This window comes from Petaurus breviceps, unplaced genomic scaffold (assembly GCF_028583685.1).
Source record: "Petaurus breviceps papuanus isolate PSGF00001 unplaced genomic scaffold, PetGlider_PUasm1.0 532, whole genome shotgun sequence".
Lineage (NCBI taxonomy): Eukaryota > Metazoa > Chordata > Mammalia > Diprotodontia > Petauridae > Petaurus > Petaurus breviceps.
In genome coordinates, this window is record NW_027186361.1 from 1,425,108 (window position 1) to 1,440,175 (window position 15,068).

Here is a 15,068-nt window from a genome sequence, read left to right on the forward strand (position 1 = left end):
TTGATGTTTGGATGCATTAAGATCCCAAACAAGGTCATTGATGTCTTCTTGAGTGGTTAACTGAGGTTTTGAGAACAGAGAGTGATTTCCAGTGAGGGATTAGTTACCACCTGCGTGGTCTGGTGAGCAGCCTCATCCTTGTAATCAGAATCATCAGGTTCATCTTTTTCCATTCAAGTTTCTGCAACAGGTAGTTTGCTGTTATATTTGTTTAACAAAAATAGCCAACTCTTTTGAGTGGTCATTTTGTTTTCTCCAAGTTTTAGAACCCTTAAAAGGCAGGTGCTGAGGTCCATGGATTCATTAAGTCACCTAATGGTCTTTAAGGTTTATCTTGAGAGTCTATTATATGACCAAAATCAAGTTCTTCCACTTTCCTAGCTTGGGGAGTGGGGAGACCTTCAGTTCTTCAGCTTTAAGTGTTAGTTGTCACCATTTGGATGATCAACACACTTCTACAGCATAGGGAGGATTGGAGTAATGTGCACAGTGTCCCCAGAGCACAAAAAGTTTGGGGATGAATTACGAAAAAGAATGATATCCACCAAATGATGCCCAGCGTCTAGCCACCAGGACATCTTAAGGCATATTGAGAGTTTTACTGCTTCACTAAACATGTGAATAAACATGGCCCAGCCGGCTTTGCCATCTAGCATGTAAGCTGGGTCTTTACACCAGTGACTTCTCACTGTATCACTCCCCCCTCCCCAAACTGTACTTCATTATTGCTTCATATTACATACATATTTATGTCTATTTACATAGCCCATACTAATAAATATATTATTTACCTGTTATTCCATAACAGTGGGTGCTAGAGAAATTCCTTATGTATTTTCAATTTAGTATCACAAATGTATATAAAATAGTATGAAACTTTCCTGTGACAAACTGGATTCAGTACTATAACTTGTATTTATTAAAACTTTTAAGCCCCAGGCTGTGGCCTCTTTACTCAAGCAAAATGAGCAATGGAATCTGAACAGTCCCTTAGCATTCTGAATACTGGGGTCTGATCTGGGAAGTTCTTGCAAAGAGGGAGGAGGATACACCAGAACTGATACTACTTTAAAACTTGATTTTTCTCAGAAACGTTCCAAGCAGCGGAAGTTACAGCAGAAGGCTTTCCGCAAGAGGCAGCTGAAGGAGCAGAGGCAGGCCCGCAAAGAAAGGCTGAGTGGCCTCTTCCTCAATGAAGAAGTGCTGTCTTTGAAAGTGACCGAAGAAGATCATGAAGGAGATGTTGATGTTTTGATGTGAACAGGGTGAATTTGGCCATGGGGTTTCTAAGCCTTAACATTATCCTCAAAGTTTATGTGGAGTTTTTTTTTTTTTTTACCAAAATTTTGATTAGAGCTGTGCTGATGATTTAGGTAAATGTTTGACTCCTCAAACTTAAGTGTAGTAATGAAAGTGGCTTTTTGCAAAAAGACAAAAGCTTTTCCAAGTTAGAAGACTTCACAGTTTGGTTTGTAGCTAAATCCATTCATGTCAGTGTGTAGATTTAAAATCACTCTCCAAGATAGGTGATTCTCTTTGTGGTAGTACCAATTGAGTTTTCCAAAGGGTTGCTGTTTCTGTGTTTGATGCCCAGCTGAAAACCTGTTTTGTGGTGTTGGGGGCAAGGAGGCAGGGCTGCAGGTGAAGGTACCATTTGTATATTTTTAGGGAGTATTGTCTTGTGTCTCCACCTGTTATTTATTCATAAAATCCTAGAAGATTTAGAACCTACTTTTCTTCTCCTTTCCAGTCTTTGTGAAGTCAAAATCCCATTGGAATTTTAACCCGATTGTAGAAGAATAGCTGTGCCACACAATCACAAGGCAGGGAGCCTAAGATCATGCTGAGTAGTCATTGGGTGAGAAAGCTTTGAAAGGGGGAATCACTTTCTGATATTTTCTGGACCTTTAGCATCTGATTTTTCTTTCAATTTGACCTAATCTTTGCTGTTGAGCTTTTAAGTTTGAGTAATGGTTTCTGGCTTGCTAAGAGACTCATGTACAAAATTTCCCTGATGATAATCCTGGAAACTCTTCTGGATTTCTGTGTCAAACATTTGATAGTACATAAAAACTTTGAATCATGGGAGTTTTCCATAAGAACCATAATTTAAAGTGTCTGCCATGAACGTGAACTAGGCACATGTTTATATATTGACTAGTTTATCACCACATTGTAAGATAGTGTGAAATGAGGGCATTCTTTAAAATATTTTCATAGTAGTATGTTTGAATGAATATTAGAAATACTGAAAATTTTAAGTAGCTTAAGACAGACTTTTAATCTTTCTACAGGGAAGTTTATGATGGGGACTATTCATGTTGATAGTTGATGGGCTGCTCTTTAAAATTGTTTGATGGTTACATTCTTGGGGGTAAAATATTTTGGGTGATTATAGCTCTGTAAAAGAAACAAGTTGAAGTAATCATCCCGTAGAGTCCACATTCTTCTCCAGTATTTTACTTTTCTATATTTAGTTCTAAAAGCTGGTCATTTCTTGAGGAGAGAAGTGCTCTAAATTCCTACTTTGACGTCTTGGGTGACTTTATTTTTATTTCACTTTGATATCTAGGAAGTTAAATAATGAAACTGAAGGGAAAGAAAATTGAGAAATGAAAAAGAACCAGTGTAGCTTTGGTGACACGTGATCAGAACATTGAGAATGCTACCATGTGACTCTTTTGTAAGTGTGTTATGGAAGACCACATTTGTAAGAGATCCCATTGTTTTCTCACAGTTATTCTGCTTCTCTTCTTCCCTTCCTACTTTTTACACCCTCAGATGGTTCTGTTGTTTCAGAAGCAAGAAGGCCAGACACTAGAATTCTCCAAGAGAGGGTAGGCAAAGCCAGGCCTGGTGGACCACATGGTGGCTCTAGGCCATGACTGTCAAATACAGACAGAAACAGATCCCTGAGGCTCCATATTGACTTAAAGAACAACAAAATAACATCTGTGTTGTGTTGTAAGTTTTTATTTGTTTTGCTAAACATTTCCTAATTACATTTTAATCAGAGTCAACCCATGGCATTTAAGTTTGACACCTCTGCTTTAGATAATTTAAATAATGGGAACAGATTTCTTACAGCCAAGCCATGGAAAAAAGTTCCAGTCAAGAAAGAAATTCAAGGGAATGATTGGCTGGTCTGTGGAGCTGTTTTTCAAGGAAAATGGAACAGTTGTTAGTCTTTGGTTTGAAAAAATATCATTTGTCCATCAGATAAATAGAAATTTTTCCTAGTGTGTATTCAGATGAACTTTATTTGCATTTTATTTCTTTTGATAATGAAAGTTTTTCTGATTCAGTGATAACCTTCAAGACTCATCTGTCAGACTCCATAGTGTCCTGTCTTGGCTGATGTCTTATATCATACCCATGTGGGCATGTTGGATAACAGATATTTGAGAATTTGTGTTCTCCCCTTAGTCGGATGCCTTTTCCCCATTTGGTGGTATTCCTCCCCAAATTTTACCTCACTTTAGTGTATCTGTGATCTTAACAATGTGTGTGCTCTCTGCAGCATTGCAGAGAGTATCCCATCTTGCGGGACTGTTGTCCATCCTGTGGTTCTTGTCTGTCCTGTGTGGTTCTTGTCTGTGCTTTCCTGTAACTCCTCCACTAGGGCTTCACCCAGTGCTGGGACCCTTCCTCAAGATCTTATGATACAGAGAGGGTTGGGGATACCAGAGGAGTGAGTTAATAAATATCAGTTATCCCTTTCTTTATACAGAACTAGCCCATCCCCTTTGTAGTAACTTTCCTTAAACTGTCTAATATTGCAATTGCAACTGACTGCACATGTCACTTTATGCTATTATTGTTTTCCATTTCTTAACAGAAAGGAAGCGTGTTGTAACATTAGTTGTGTGAAACCATTATTACTTGTATTTGATTTGAATTCTTGTCTTCATTTCCATTATATTAATAATCACTGTGTGTATATTCTTTGATTCTGCTGTCTTTGCTTTATGTCACTTGAAACGAATCATAGATTTCATTTTCTTGATCTTTATACCACTTTTTCTGCATAGTTTCTCTTTAGTAATCTGTGGCAGCCTATTCACATGTATCTTTCCATTGTTGACCCTCAACTTTACATCTTAAGAGACTGGGATATTCCATGACTTGGAGCCGTACTATATCACAGGAGGAATCTTAATGCCAAAAATATGGATCTTTGTTTTAGGGCAAAATTTGGGGTCATTAAAAGCTGTGCATGCTTTCCCAAAGGCAACCCAGTCAGCCCTCTTGCTCCTACTCAACTCTGGGCTCAGGTCATTGTACATCCACAGTATCTGTCAAAAGTAGAGGGGTTTCCATTTCAACTGCATGCTGTAGTCTAAACAATATACATTCTTCATTTGTTTTCTAAAAATCTTTTTAAAATAGTGACATATTTTGTTTTAACAGAGTGATCACTTTGAAATAAATACCCCTTTCATACTACCTTTTCTTAAATCGTCTAATATTGCAATTGCAATTGACTGCACATGTCACTTTATGCTCTTAGAGAGTAAAGAAGCATGTTTTAATATTAGTGGCGTGAAATTATATTAGCTGTGTGAAACTACTATTAGTCCTGTGAAACCAACATGTCATCATATTTGATTTGAACTCTGTTGTCTTCATTTACATTATTGTAGTCATTGTATATGATCTTTTGGTTCTTTCTTTGCTCTGTCAGTTCATATGATTCTTCCCATGTTTCTCTGCACTCTTCATATTGTTTCCAACAGCATAAAAAGCAGGCCATTGCATTCATATGCACAGTCTATTCTGTCATTCCTCATTTGTTGGGCATGTGATTCCCCCCCACCTTTTTCTACTACAAAAGTGCTTCTCTGCTATTTTGGTACACAAAGGACCTTGCTTCCTGTCATTGACCTCCATCAAGAATGAGTAATTGGGACTAGATGAGAGGATATGAATAGTTTAGTAACATTTCTAAACATAATTCCAAATTGTTTTCTGGAACGGTTGAAACAGTTCATAGTTCCACCAACAGTATATTGGTATACCTGTCTCCCACATTGTCCTCCAACACTGACTGTTTTCATTATTTAAAATATTTGCCAATTTGATGGGTGTCAGGTAATGCCTCAGTGTTTCTGTGTTTCTCTTGTTAATGATTTGGAGCATTAGTATTCTCCTTTTTCTACCACTCTCACATGACCGAGAGCCATTTTATATTTTTCCTTATTTTGTGGGTCACTGTGGGCAGGTGATTGATCACTCTGTGGCCAGCTACAGGTGATGAACTTATCAGTTGGAACTATTCCTTAAGAAGGAGCCATAGCCCCCTTGGACTGGGCTCTGCCACCCTAGCCTTGGAGAACCTAGAGTCACCGTCCTAGTCATGATAAGGCAACAGAAATGAAATAGTGTCTCCTGGTGTGATTAAAAAAACAAACTAGAAAACAAATTAAGTCATTTTAGGTATATAACAAAAATGAGACTTGGCATTTCTACAGAGATCATTCATTGAATGATTTGAATTTTTTAATTACAGATTTCATGAATGTTCACAGATGTAGCAAAACAGTTTATAAAATGACAGTATACTTCATCTTTTTTTTTCTCTTCCAAGGTTTAAGTGTCCGACCTGAGGCAAAATAATGGCTAGGGAGGGAGCCTTCTAAGCAGGTAGACCTGGGTTCAAGTCCCGTCTCCTCTTTAGCCTAGTTGTATGACATCCTCTCATCGCTCCAGGAAAATCTCTAAGGTGGTCCGTTGTCTAGGTTGGAGGTGTAGTGTGCATAGGTAGAAACACAGTCCCTACTGTGTCTTAGGTCCTGATGATCAAGATGGCCCCACCCAACTTAGAGTTAAACAAAACTGACTTCATAGAGAGGATTCATTAGAAAGGAATTGGATGTCTAGTGAGATATACAGAAAGGATCACTTGATCTGCTATCTCAACTAGTGTTTAAGTTGAGTGCCATCATCCTTGCCCATGATATAAAACCTGGTCAGACTCCATGAAGTACAACAGTTCTTTGACCAAGCCTGCATTCCTCTGAATAAAGTCAATATTGCAAAACGAATCCTGAGATACTGACATTTTTGATTTGTCACAGATTTGGTGCAGGTATTATTTTAATTTGCCTCTTAAAATTCTAAAAATTCTCTTTTGAAGGCATAGCCTGGTAAGTCTCAATTGTGTTTCCTTTTTTTGGAATAGTTCTGATTCTCAGACTAAGTTCATGACATGTCTCCATATTGATGATTCAGATGTGCATTTGAGTTCAGAAGCAGTAGGGAAAGCTTTTCTGCAGACCATATGTGGAAGATCCTCCTGTACCATGTTTGTAGTTCCTCCTCTTAAAGCCCACCTCAGGCTTCTTGCATCTTTTACTTTCCCTCTTCCATGTTCATCATTGATATATACTTTGTTCTACTGCTTCTCCTTATTTCATTTCACATTTCAGAAAGTTCTTTCTAGATTTCTTTGTATTCCTCAAACTTGGCCATCTTAATTACATTATATTAATGTACCACAATTACTTCACCATTTCCCTATTATTGGACATTCAGGTTCTTTCTAGGTTTTTTGCAAGTATATTTAATGCCGCTATGAAAATCACAGGCATTTTCAAGGCATGATTATATTTTGTAGCTCGTACTGACCAGACGGCTCTCCAGACAGGTTTTATGGGCTTACATTTCTGCCAGCAATGAATGAGTTGTTTCACAGCAACCCCTGTTGCTTTTAGTTATTTTTCCCATTTTGCTAGGTGTGGGGTACCTCAAAGTTGGTCTCATCTTGCATTTCTTTTATTATTAGTAAGATAAAGCATTTTTCAAGTGATTAGTAACTGATTTTTCTTTTGAAAATTATATCCTTTAGCCATTTATCCATTGGAGGTGGGGGAGGGAGATTTGAGGTAGTAACCACTGTAATTTTTTCTAATAATTCCTTCTATAGTTTAGATATCAATCTTCATGTGTCATATTTGTCCTTAAATATTTCCACAGTCTATTCTTTTTTAAAAGTTATATTGAGTTTTATTGTATGTGAAATGTTTGTCTTAATGTAGTCAAGTACATCAGTTCTGTTGTCTTCCATTTGAATGGGGAAAAATCCATCCCCTTTCTACGATTGAGATAAACTTTATTCCATTTTCTTACATATTTTTATGTTTAAGTTCATATCTCAGCTGGAATTTGCCGGGGTATAGTGTGTAAAATGTGAGTCTAAATTCCTTTCCTGCCAAATTGCCAACTGATTTTCCCGAGTTAAGTAACGAATCCTCTGCTCAGTCTCTTTCTTTTCTCTAAGTTCACCAAACATCGGTCTTTTGTAGATGTTTGGTTGGGTGTCGAGTGTATCTAGTCTGTTCCATCAATAGATTTCTCCGTGCCTTGTACAGTACCAGATTGTTTTGGTGATAACCACTTGGATAATTTGTTTTGAAGTTTGGCAGGGCAGGCCCACCATTGGCAATTTTTTTTCCATAGTGTGCCCTTTGGCAGTTTTGTTTCCTCTTTTTTCCATACAGATTGTTTTTTGCCTCGTTATCTAAAGAAGCCCTTGACATTTTGACTTGTATCACCTTAAATAGGTACATTAATTTGGGGTGCATGGCCATTTGTACTTTATTACCTTATACCAGGCTTGTCAAAATTTGAAAAATGTGATTGTTTTTTGACCTGGGGAAAACAAGTACACATTAGTTGAAAGACTGGATCTAAGTTTAGAAATGCTTTTTAAATTTCAGATCAAATTAAAATGTATCGATCCTAATATTTCAGTATTTTAATTGTACAAGTTTAATTATTACCCATCAAAGCCTCTGGAGCTAGGTAAGAAATCAGCTAGCTAGCTGATTCTCTTCTTTTTCTGCCCCAGACTTGCCTTTCTCATTTTCATACCAGCTAAGAACAAACAATATAGCTTGGGCCCATGCAGGAATGCCACATGGTGTGGTGAATGGTACTCTGAATGCTTCTGAAATATTTTTTTCCCTTTGAATACCATCATCTTTAACACATTTTTCTCTTAGATTTTGTTGGGCAGGTTATGTTAATTTACAGTTTGATATCTAGAATCAGTACATTCACACTGCATTGTTGATACTTGCGGAATATTTTAAAGTATATCTCTAAAACTAAATTATTCTTAATGAGTAAGAGAAGCAACTAAGAGGTACAGGAACTCTGCTAACCTAGGCATTGCTGTCATCCTTTGGCCTGGGACAGAAGTGCCCCACTTAGACAATTTCAGATCACTCTTAGCTTTTACTTCCTTTGGAAATAATTTACCTACTAAAAAGGCTTCAGAGGAACATAGACAGTTGAGTTTCATCTGGACTATAGAGAAGCAATAGCTTGAAAGTTCAGCTGCCCAGGAAGAGGGCAGAACAGTTGCTTGGCTCCCCTTCCTCTTTCAGGTACCTATTCTAAAGTGCTTTTCAGCCTCTTGGCACCATTATTAAGTTAAAGCTTTTAAAACACTTCAGAATAAATTTCTTACTAAGCAGACGTGTTGGGTCTTCACTGGGTTACATAGTGAGAGTTTGTGATTTGGGATGAAATGTATTTGTCTATGATTATGATGGGTACAGCCTTTGGAGATGGAAGCACAGGGTTGTGTGTGGCTTGAGGCTCTGCTCTAGCTTGACATGTGCATCTTAACTAGGGAAACATAAAGAATTCCTTGAGTTTGTTTTAAGGCTTCATATGGATGGCTTGAACTGAGCTAGAAGCCAGAACCCTTCCCATGAATGGGGCTGCTTGATCCAGTAAGCTTCTTAAGGTGACAGGTTGGTATTTGGTTATTTGTCTGAAGGTTTTAGAAAGATGGCAGCAAATTCCCACTACTGACATTGTTTGGATTCATTTTGCTACTTCACTATTTGCCATTCTGAGCCTTTGTGTGTCTGGAATTCGATAGCTGTGCTGTCAAAATCAATGAAGGAAATGAAAACAGATTTAAAACATTTCATAGCAGGTTAAATTTCAAATCAGTTTTTTTTTTAAATTTTCAGAGGTCTGTAGTTATACAGCCCAAGATCAGAACCAAAACAAGGATAAAATTGACTGGTCTGAGTAATTTTCAAATTCTCTAAATTACTGTATGAGATGGTTAAATTGAGATTTCCCCCTGATCTCTGGTCACTGTATTATTACATGATCTTATTACATTATCATGATGTACTTTTGTACATACAGCTGTTTTCTGTATATTCTGTACCTACCACAATGTGTATAAAAGCCTTTTTTCTGAAGTGAAGGAACTAATAATAGCTGCAATATTCATAGATTTTGTTACTTTGAGGCCCTCATATTGAAAAATTGTCACGCAGTTGAGAATGAACACATACGGGTTGCGGTTCAAACTGACAACATGGCCAAAGTGTCTGTTGAAACTGTATATACAAAGGGAAGTGTTTGTATTGTGAGGCCTTCATGCAGAGACACCATTGATCACTCATGTTTACATATTAGATTTATATACATCCTACATTTGCTTCATTCTTGCTATTCCCTAATCTTCCTCTTCTCACTCTACCCAAGAATTTTGACTTACTGTCCAGAAAGGAACTTAACAATGGTGCTACCTACCATGGTGTAGTTGAGAAATCAGCACACTGTACACATGGATTACATTGAATGGCATTTTGATTCATCTTCCTTTGCTTTGTTTCCTCCCCCTCTACACATGCATGCACACACATACACACACGGGAAGATTTTCTTTAGTCATTGTAAAGCTTTTTTGTGGATGTCATTTTCCAGGGTTCATTCATTGGTAATACCAAAATTTGTCCACAGAGATCAGATACTTCCTGACACTTTATGGGCATCATAATTAAGTGCATTTTTTTGTCATTAAAAAAAACTAATATAAAACCAGCTTAGAAGGTTTGCATAGCACCTGTAACATAGTATTTTTTTATTCTTTCTCACTTCAGATACTGCCTTTCACAGATTTTTCTATAAAAACTAATAATTATAAACAGAATGTTTCCATTACTGATTAAATTGAAGATTATCATTGAACCATGGTTAAGAAATATCCAGAGATGAAGACTTCAGTTAAATCTTTACGAGTATCTTTGCCACTAGAGGGAGGGTTACAGTGGAGAATAAGGGTAGCCTTTATCTCCTCACACCTACACCTGCCGTCATGGAAAAGCTGTAGGATTATGTAGAAAGAAACTGACCAATCTATTTCAGATTGCTTTGGGGAAGAAAAAGTAGGGTTGGGAGGAGCGGCAATTTTTTTGTCAAAGATATAAGGTTCAAGAAAATTGATGTTTTTCATGAAAGTCTAATTCATGCTTTTTCTGTAGTCTTAGATTTAAACAATGTGGCTTAGAACATGTGGTACATATATATATGTATATACATATATATGCTTATGCTCCTACCTTTGGTCATGTAAAGCTTTGGATGGGATACAGAACCACTTATCTTAGTTTAGAAGTGAGCTTTAGTGATCAAGAAATGGAGGACTTGGGGGTTATATGAAAGAAAAATTGGTGGCTTAAATTTATGAAAAGCTACCATTCAATCTATGAAGTGGGCAGTTTAACACAGCTGAGTGAACAGCTTTCTCAAATCTTAGCTGTTTCATTTGGCCAAGGGATGATAACTAATGATTAAATAGTGTGGGAAATTCCCTGTCTTCATTAATCTAGCTTAGGAATTTCTAGTTCTCTCCCCTGTCCATTGCCACTTAACTTTTTCTTATTAGTCTATTTCTCCTTCTCTCTGACGGGAACAGTTAGTTATAAGTAACGTAAATGTTCACATAGGGAAGGAAAGAAATCCATTTTACATTGATATATTACTGTGGTATCAGAAAACCCATTGGCAGTGATGTGAACTACAGACCCACCCTCCATAAAATGTTCATAGCACATTGTGCAGCATTGGCACATTGTTAGGGGCAGAGAAGCCCTTCCCGTCATGCTTGGGCGGGTACATTTTACTTCATCTTTTGGGGTTTAATGGGAAATGTAGGCAATGTGTTTAAGCTTGTGTGAAAGTGAGTGTGTCTGTTCCTCTGTGTGTGTGTGTGATGTTAGAATTTTAGTAGGTTGAAAGACAACAAAGCCGGCTCTGAATTTGTTTTTTCTAGTGAGTAAAATTCATCATCTGAATCTCTGTCATTTATGTTGATTTTAGTAGTCAGAATCCAAGAGAGCTCTTTTTAAATAAATATGTAGTGTTTGTTGTTCCTTTTCATTTTAAATTAAGCTCTTAAAAGCTTAAGAGTTAATCATTGTGCATTTGACTATCACTGATAGAGTAATTGTTTATATTATTATTGTATGATAGGCAGTAAACTACTGATGGTGTTAGTTTGAACACATTTTCACTGAGCTCAGTGGGTGTTTTTGAACTAAAAGAAGCCTGTGTCTGTTTTTCTCCTTCCATTTGAGCCATGGAGAATAAAGAACATGGGGATGGGCAAGAGGAGAGGAGGGGAGGAACTACTGACGAGGAGAGAACAAAACCAGAAATTAGGTAACAATCCCAGGACCTAAATAATCTGAGCCGGTTTGGGCCAGAATAATCAGTAAACATTGTTGAGCACCTACTGTATACAAGTGCACTTTGCTAGCCATTTTAAGGAATTCAAAGAAACATAAAACATAGTCCCTGTCCTCAAGTTTTTCTAGAAATAAATCCATAAGAAATTAAAATTTCCAAATATGTGACTATATCGAGATTATTATTTTTAAAAAAAAAAAAAGAAGCCTACCAGAACTTAGATAAAATTAATTTTAGATTTCAAAAGTATATTAGAGTTGGTCTTGTTCAATCCCCTCATTTTATAGATGAGGACACTGGGAGGAAGTGCGTGAAGGACCCATAGCCAGTTAGTATCAGAGCCAGGATTTGCACCTTGGTCTCCTAACTCCTGGTAATTACTCTTTCCAGTCTGGCATGGATTGTATCCTCCATAGGTAAGCTGGCATGGGAACTGCTATTTTTCTTTGGGATATGTGTTTTTGGAGATGGCAAATCTTTATCTTTTTGAAGAAGGATTTGGTTTTGAGAACTAGCCAAAAATTATCTGGAGGCAAGGCTAGGTAATTAAGCTGGGATTTAGGAGTTTGATACCAGAATGTTCCCAAAGAGTCCAAAGAAGGTGAGCAGAGATCATGACTTTGTTATAATAATTGTCCATCCTCCCAATGTCACCACCTTTTAGAAACCAGTGCTTACTTCTATTGAGGTATATACATTTCCGCATGTCTTTGTGAGAAAATAATGCCTTGTTTAACCTTGTGATGAGGAAAGAATGACTTAGATTATGTGAATGAATAAATTAGGGGTGAAATTTATACAGTCAAACACGAAATCCTTGAGTACTGTAGAAATTGGGGACATTCCTTGGAGTTTGGCAAGAGGAAGTTTTAGGACAGATAAAACTGGATTATATGCCAGGTCATAGTTATGAGACTCTTTCCAGGAGGTGAGTGATAGAAGCTGGATTTGAACAGGTTTGAGAACTCTTGTCTAAATGAACATAATTATTCATGGAATCAATGATATGTGAGGATTTGTCACTGATGATGGTCCTTCATACCCCACTACTGATTGATTAGTTTGATACTCAACACTTCAATCACTTGAGTCTTCTCACTGTGCTAAAAGTAGGTTGTACTCTTTCCTGCCTTTTAGATTTTGCTCCTGCTTCCCCCCACCCACCCCAGTTCTAAATCCCTGGAGTGTCTCTCTCCTCCTTCCTGCCTATCTAGATCTTACCCCTTTGCTGAGGACCCATACCAAGTACCACCCCTTCCCTGAGGCCTTCCATATCTGTTCCATTCCAAGTCAGGTACTGTGGCCTTTAGGCTGTCAGTCCTCTACTGACTTGCAACATTACCTGATTGTTATTTGTGTGTGTTGTGTCTCCTTGTATAAGCTCCTTGAGAGTAGGGACTGCCTTCTGTTTCTTTGTTATGCCTCCCCCACTTAGCTCAGTGTGGGGGGACTTTGTCAGAGTTCGATAGCTATTTAATAAATTGAAATGAATCAACACTGGAAGCAAAATGAATTTGGACAACTATAAGAAAATCGTTTAAACAAATTTCTCCCTCTACTCTACAATCTCCCTGTTGCTTTAGGGGATCCAAAGATGTACTGTTTCTAAATGTGACTTAGCTTTAGTCACTTGTGAGTATCTGAAGGTATATATACTGAAGTGCCGTTATTAGTTACGAGAGCTTTTAGGATTTGTGCAGAAAGAAATATATTTTGATCCCAAATAGAATTTCATAAAGCTCCAGGCACAACATTCTTCCCTTCCTCCTGTTTTAGAGGAGTCCAGTTAATTGAAAGCAGATGTGAAATTCTATGTTTTCTACCAATCCTTGTTCTCTTCTAAGTGGTTTGGAGCTGCACATTGTTGTTGATTGAGCTTGCTACAAGTGCTGGTTGGTCATTGGGAGATGAAGCAAAGGCTTGATCTTAGGGCAAGCCCATTTGCAGGCTGATAAAGTGAGTGTAATTTAGGGTTCTTAAATATTGTATTGACATATGTATTAAAGTTCTGGAACACTTCTTGCTGTTGCATTAACCCTGATTTGTCTGTGATGCTTGATTGCATTTTATAGCTTTGTCTGTTACAAATGTGCTAACAATGTGTATAAGGGGTCATCACTTCATCGTAATTGCACACAAACTTCCTGTACACTCTGATGCTGAGACCAATAACATGACTACCATAGCCAGAAGGAACTCATTCGCCTCTTAATTTAGTGCTTGTACCTGCTTTGTAAGGGGAGAATAGTCTTTAAATGAGCCTAGTAGCACTGATTTGTGATTAATCATTTTTACTTAGTGACTCATCTGTGATCATAGTAGAACAACAAGGTTGTGTTTGCTCAGTGGTAGTAGCTCCATGTATCTTGTGTGCATCCAGAAAATGGCCTTGGCCATGAACTGTGCGTATGATTAAGAGTTGTTTCAAGTTATAAGGGGTGGGGGTGGGGAGGGTGGGAAGTGGGGAGAAGAGTGTGTTTGTTTGCAAACCCCAGAGAAGAATTGGAATTCAATAAGAACTTTGATTTGAAATTGTCAAACAGAGCTGCCCATAGTAGTTGCTTGCAGTATGTTCATTGGACACCTTGCTGTTGCTTAGGCTCTGAATTGAAAAACAAACAAAGAAACAAATTTTCTCTAACCTCTGTTTTTCCCTTCTTTCAAGTTTCTCCAAGTATTTGCCACATTAACCTCACACTCGGAATGGTCAATTTGGGGGAATTAATAAATTTGTTCTACCACTTAATCCGTTGTAGGTGCTTAAATTGAATTTTGTGTTGCGGTCGTAGACACGAAGAGGACTTTATAGGTCACCTTTCTGCCCCCCTACCTGAATCACCCTGCCCCTCTCGTCAGAAACAAGATTTCTGGACTGTAGGGACCACCATACTCCCCTAGCACAAAACACATACAGGGGCTCCCAGAGACCACTCTCCCAAGGGTGAAACACCAAAAACATGCACAAGGAGTGTGACTGAGCCATTTGAAGGTATCGGGGCCTAGCAAAAACATGACAGGGGAGGGTTAAGAGCCAAGGGGCCCCAGTGCCACTGGTGTGGGCATGCTGTGTCAAGTGCCTCCTCCCTCAGCTCTGATCGACCTGGAAGCCTCCTGGGCTAGCATTTCCTGTGGGGGCTTTCCATCAAATGTCACCGTTCCTCATACTTAAGTGCTGCTTATATGTCTCTTCCCACCTCCCCCCCACTCCATGCTGTGTAGTAAGGTGTAATAGGCCTGTTCTCTTGTATAATGGTGCCTCCACAGCAGCTCTTGTATTCATCCTCTTGTCAGTAACCACCACTCTGAAATATTAGACAATAGTCTCCCAAGTGAGCTTCCTGTCCCCAGTCCATCCTCCATATAAGCTGTCAGTTTGATGTCCAACCTTGTCACCCCAGCTTTCTCAAGAAACTCATGTTGAGCCAGAATCTGCCTCCGTCAAACTTGTGCCCAGTAGCCCTGGTTGTGCCCTTTTGGACCAAATAGAATGCCAAAACCTTTTTAGACATCAATCAAACATTTATTAATTGCTTTCTGTGTACCCGGCTCTTTTAAATTGCTTAGGG

At 38.2% G+C, this 15,068-nt stretch overlaps 1 protein-coding gene across 1 annotated transcript in view; it reads left to right on the forward strand.

Moving 5' to 3' along the window:
- FAM199X (family with sequence similarity 199, X-linked) overlaps positions 1-14,248 on the forward strand; it is a 47,486-nt gene extending 33,238 nt beyond the window's left edge. Inside the window, exon 6 of the mRNA XM_069102187.1 lies at positions 1,090-14,248. Within this exon, the coding sequence (XP_068958288.1) occupies positions 1,090-1,260 (171 nt within the window). The 3' untranslated portion in view covers positions 1,261-14,248. The remainder of the gene's footprint in view (positions 1-1,089) is intronic.
- The last annotated feature ends 820 nt before the right edge of the window (positions 14,249-15,068 follow it).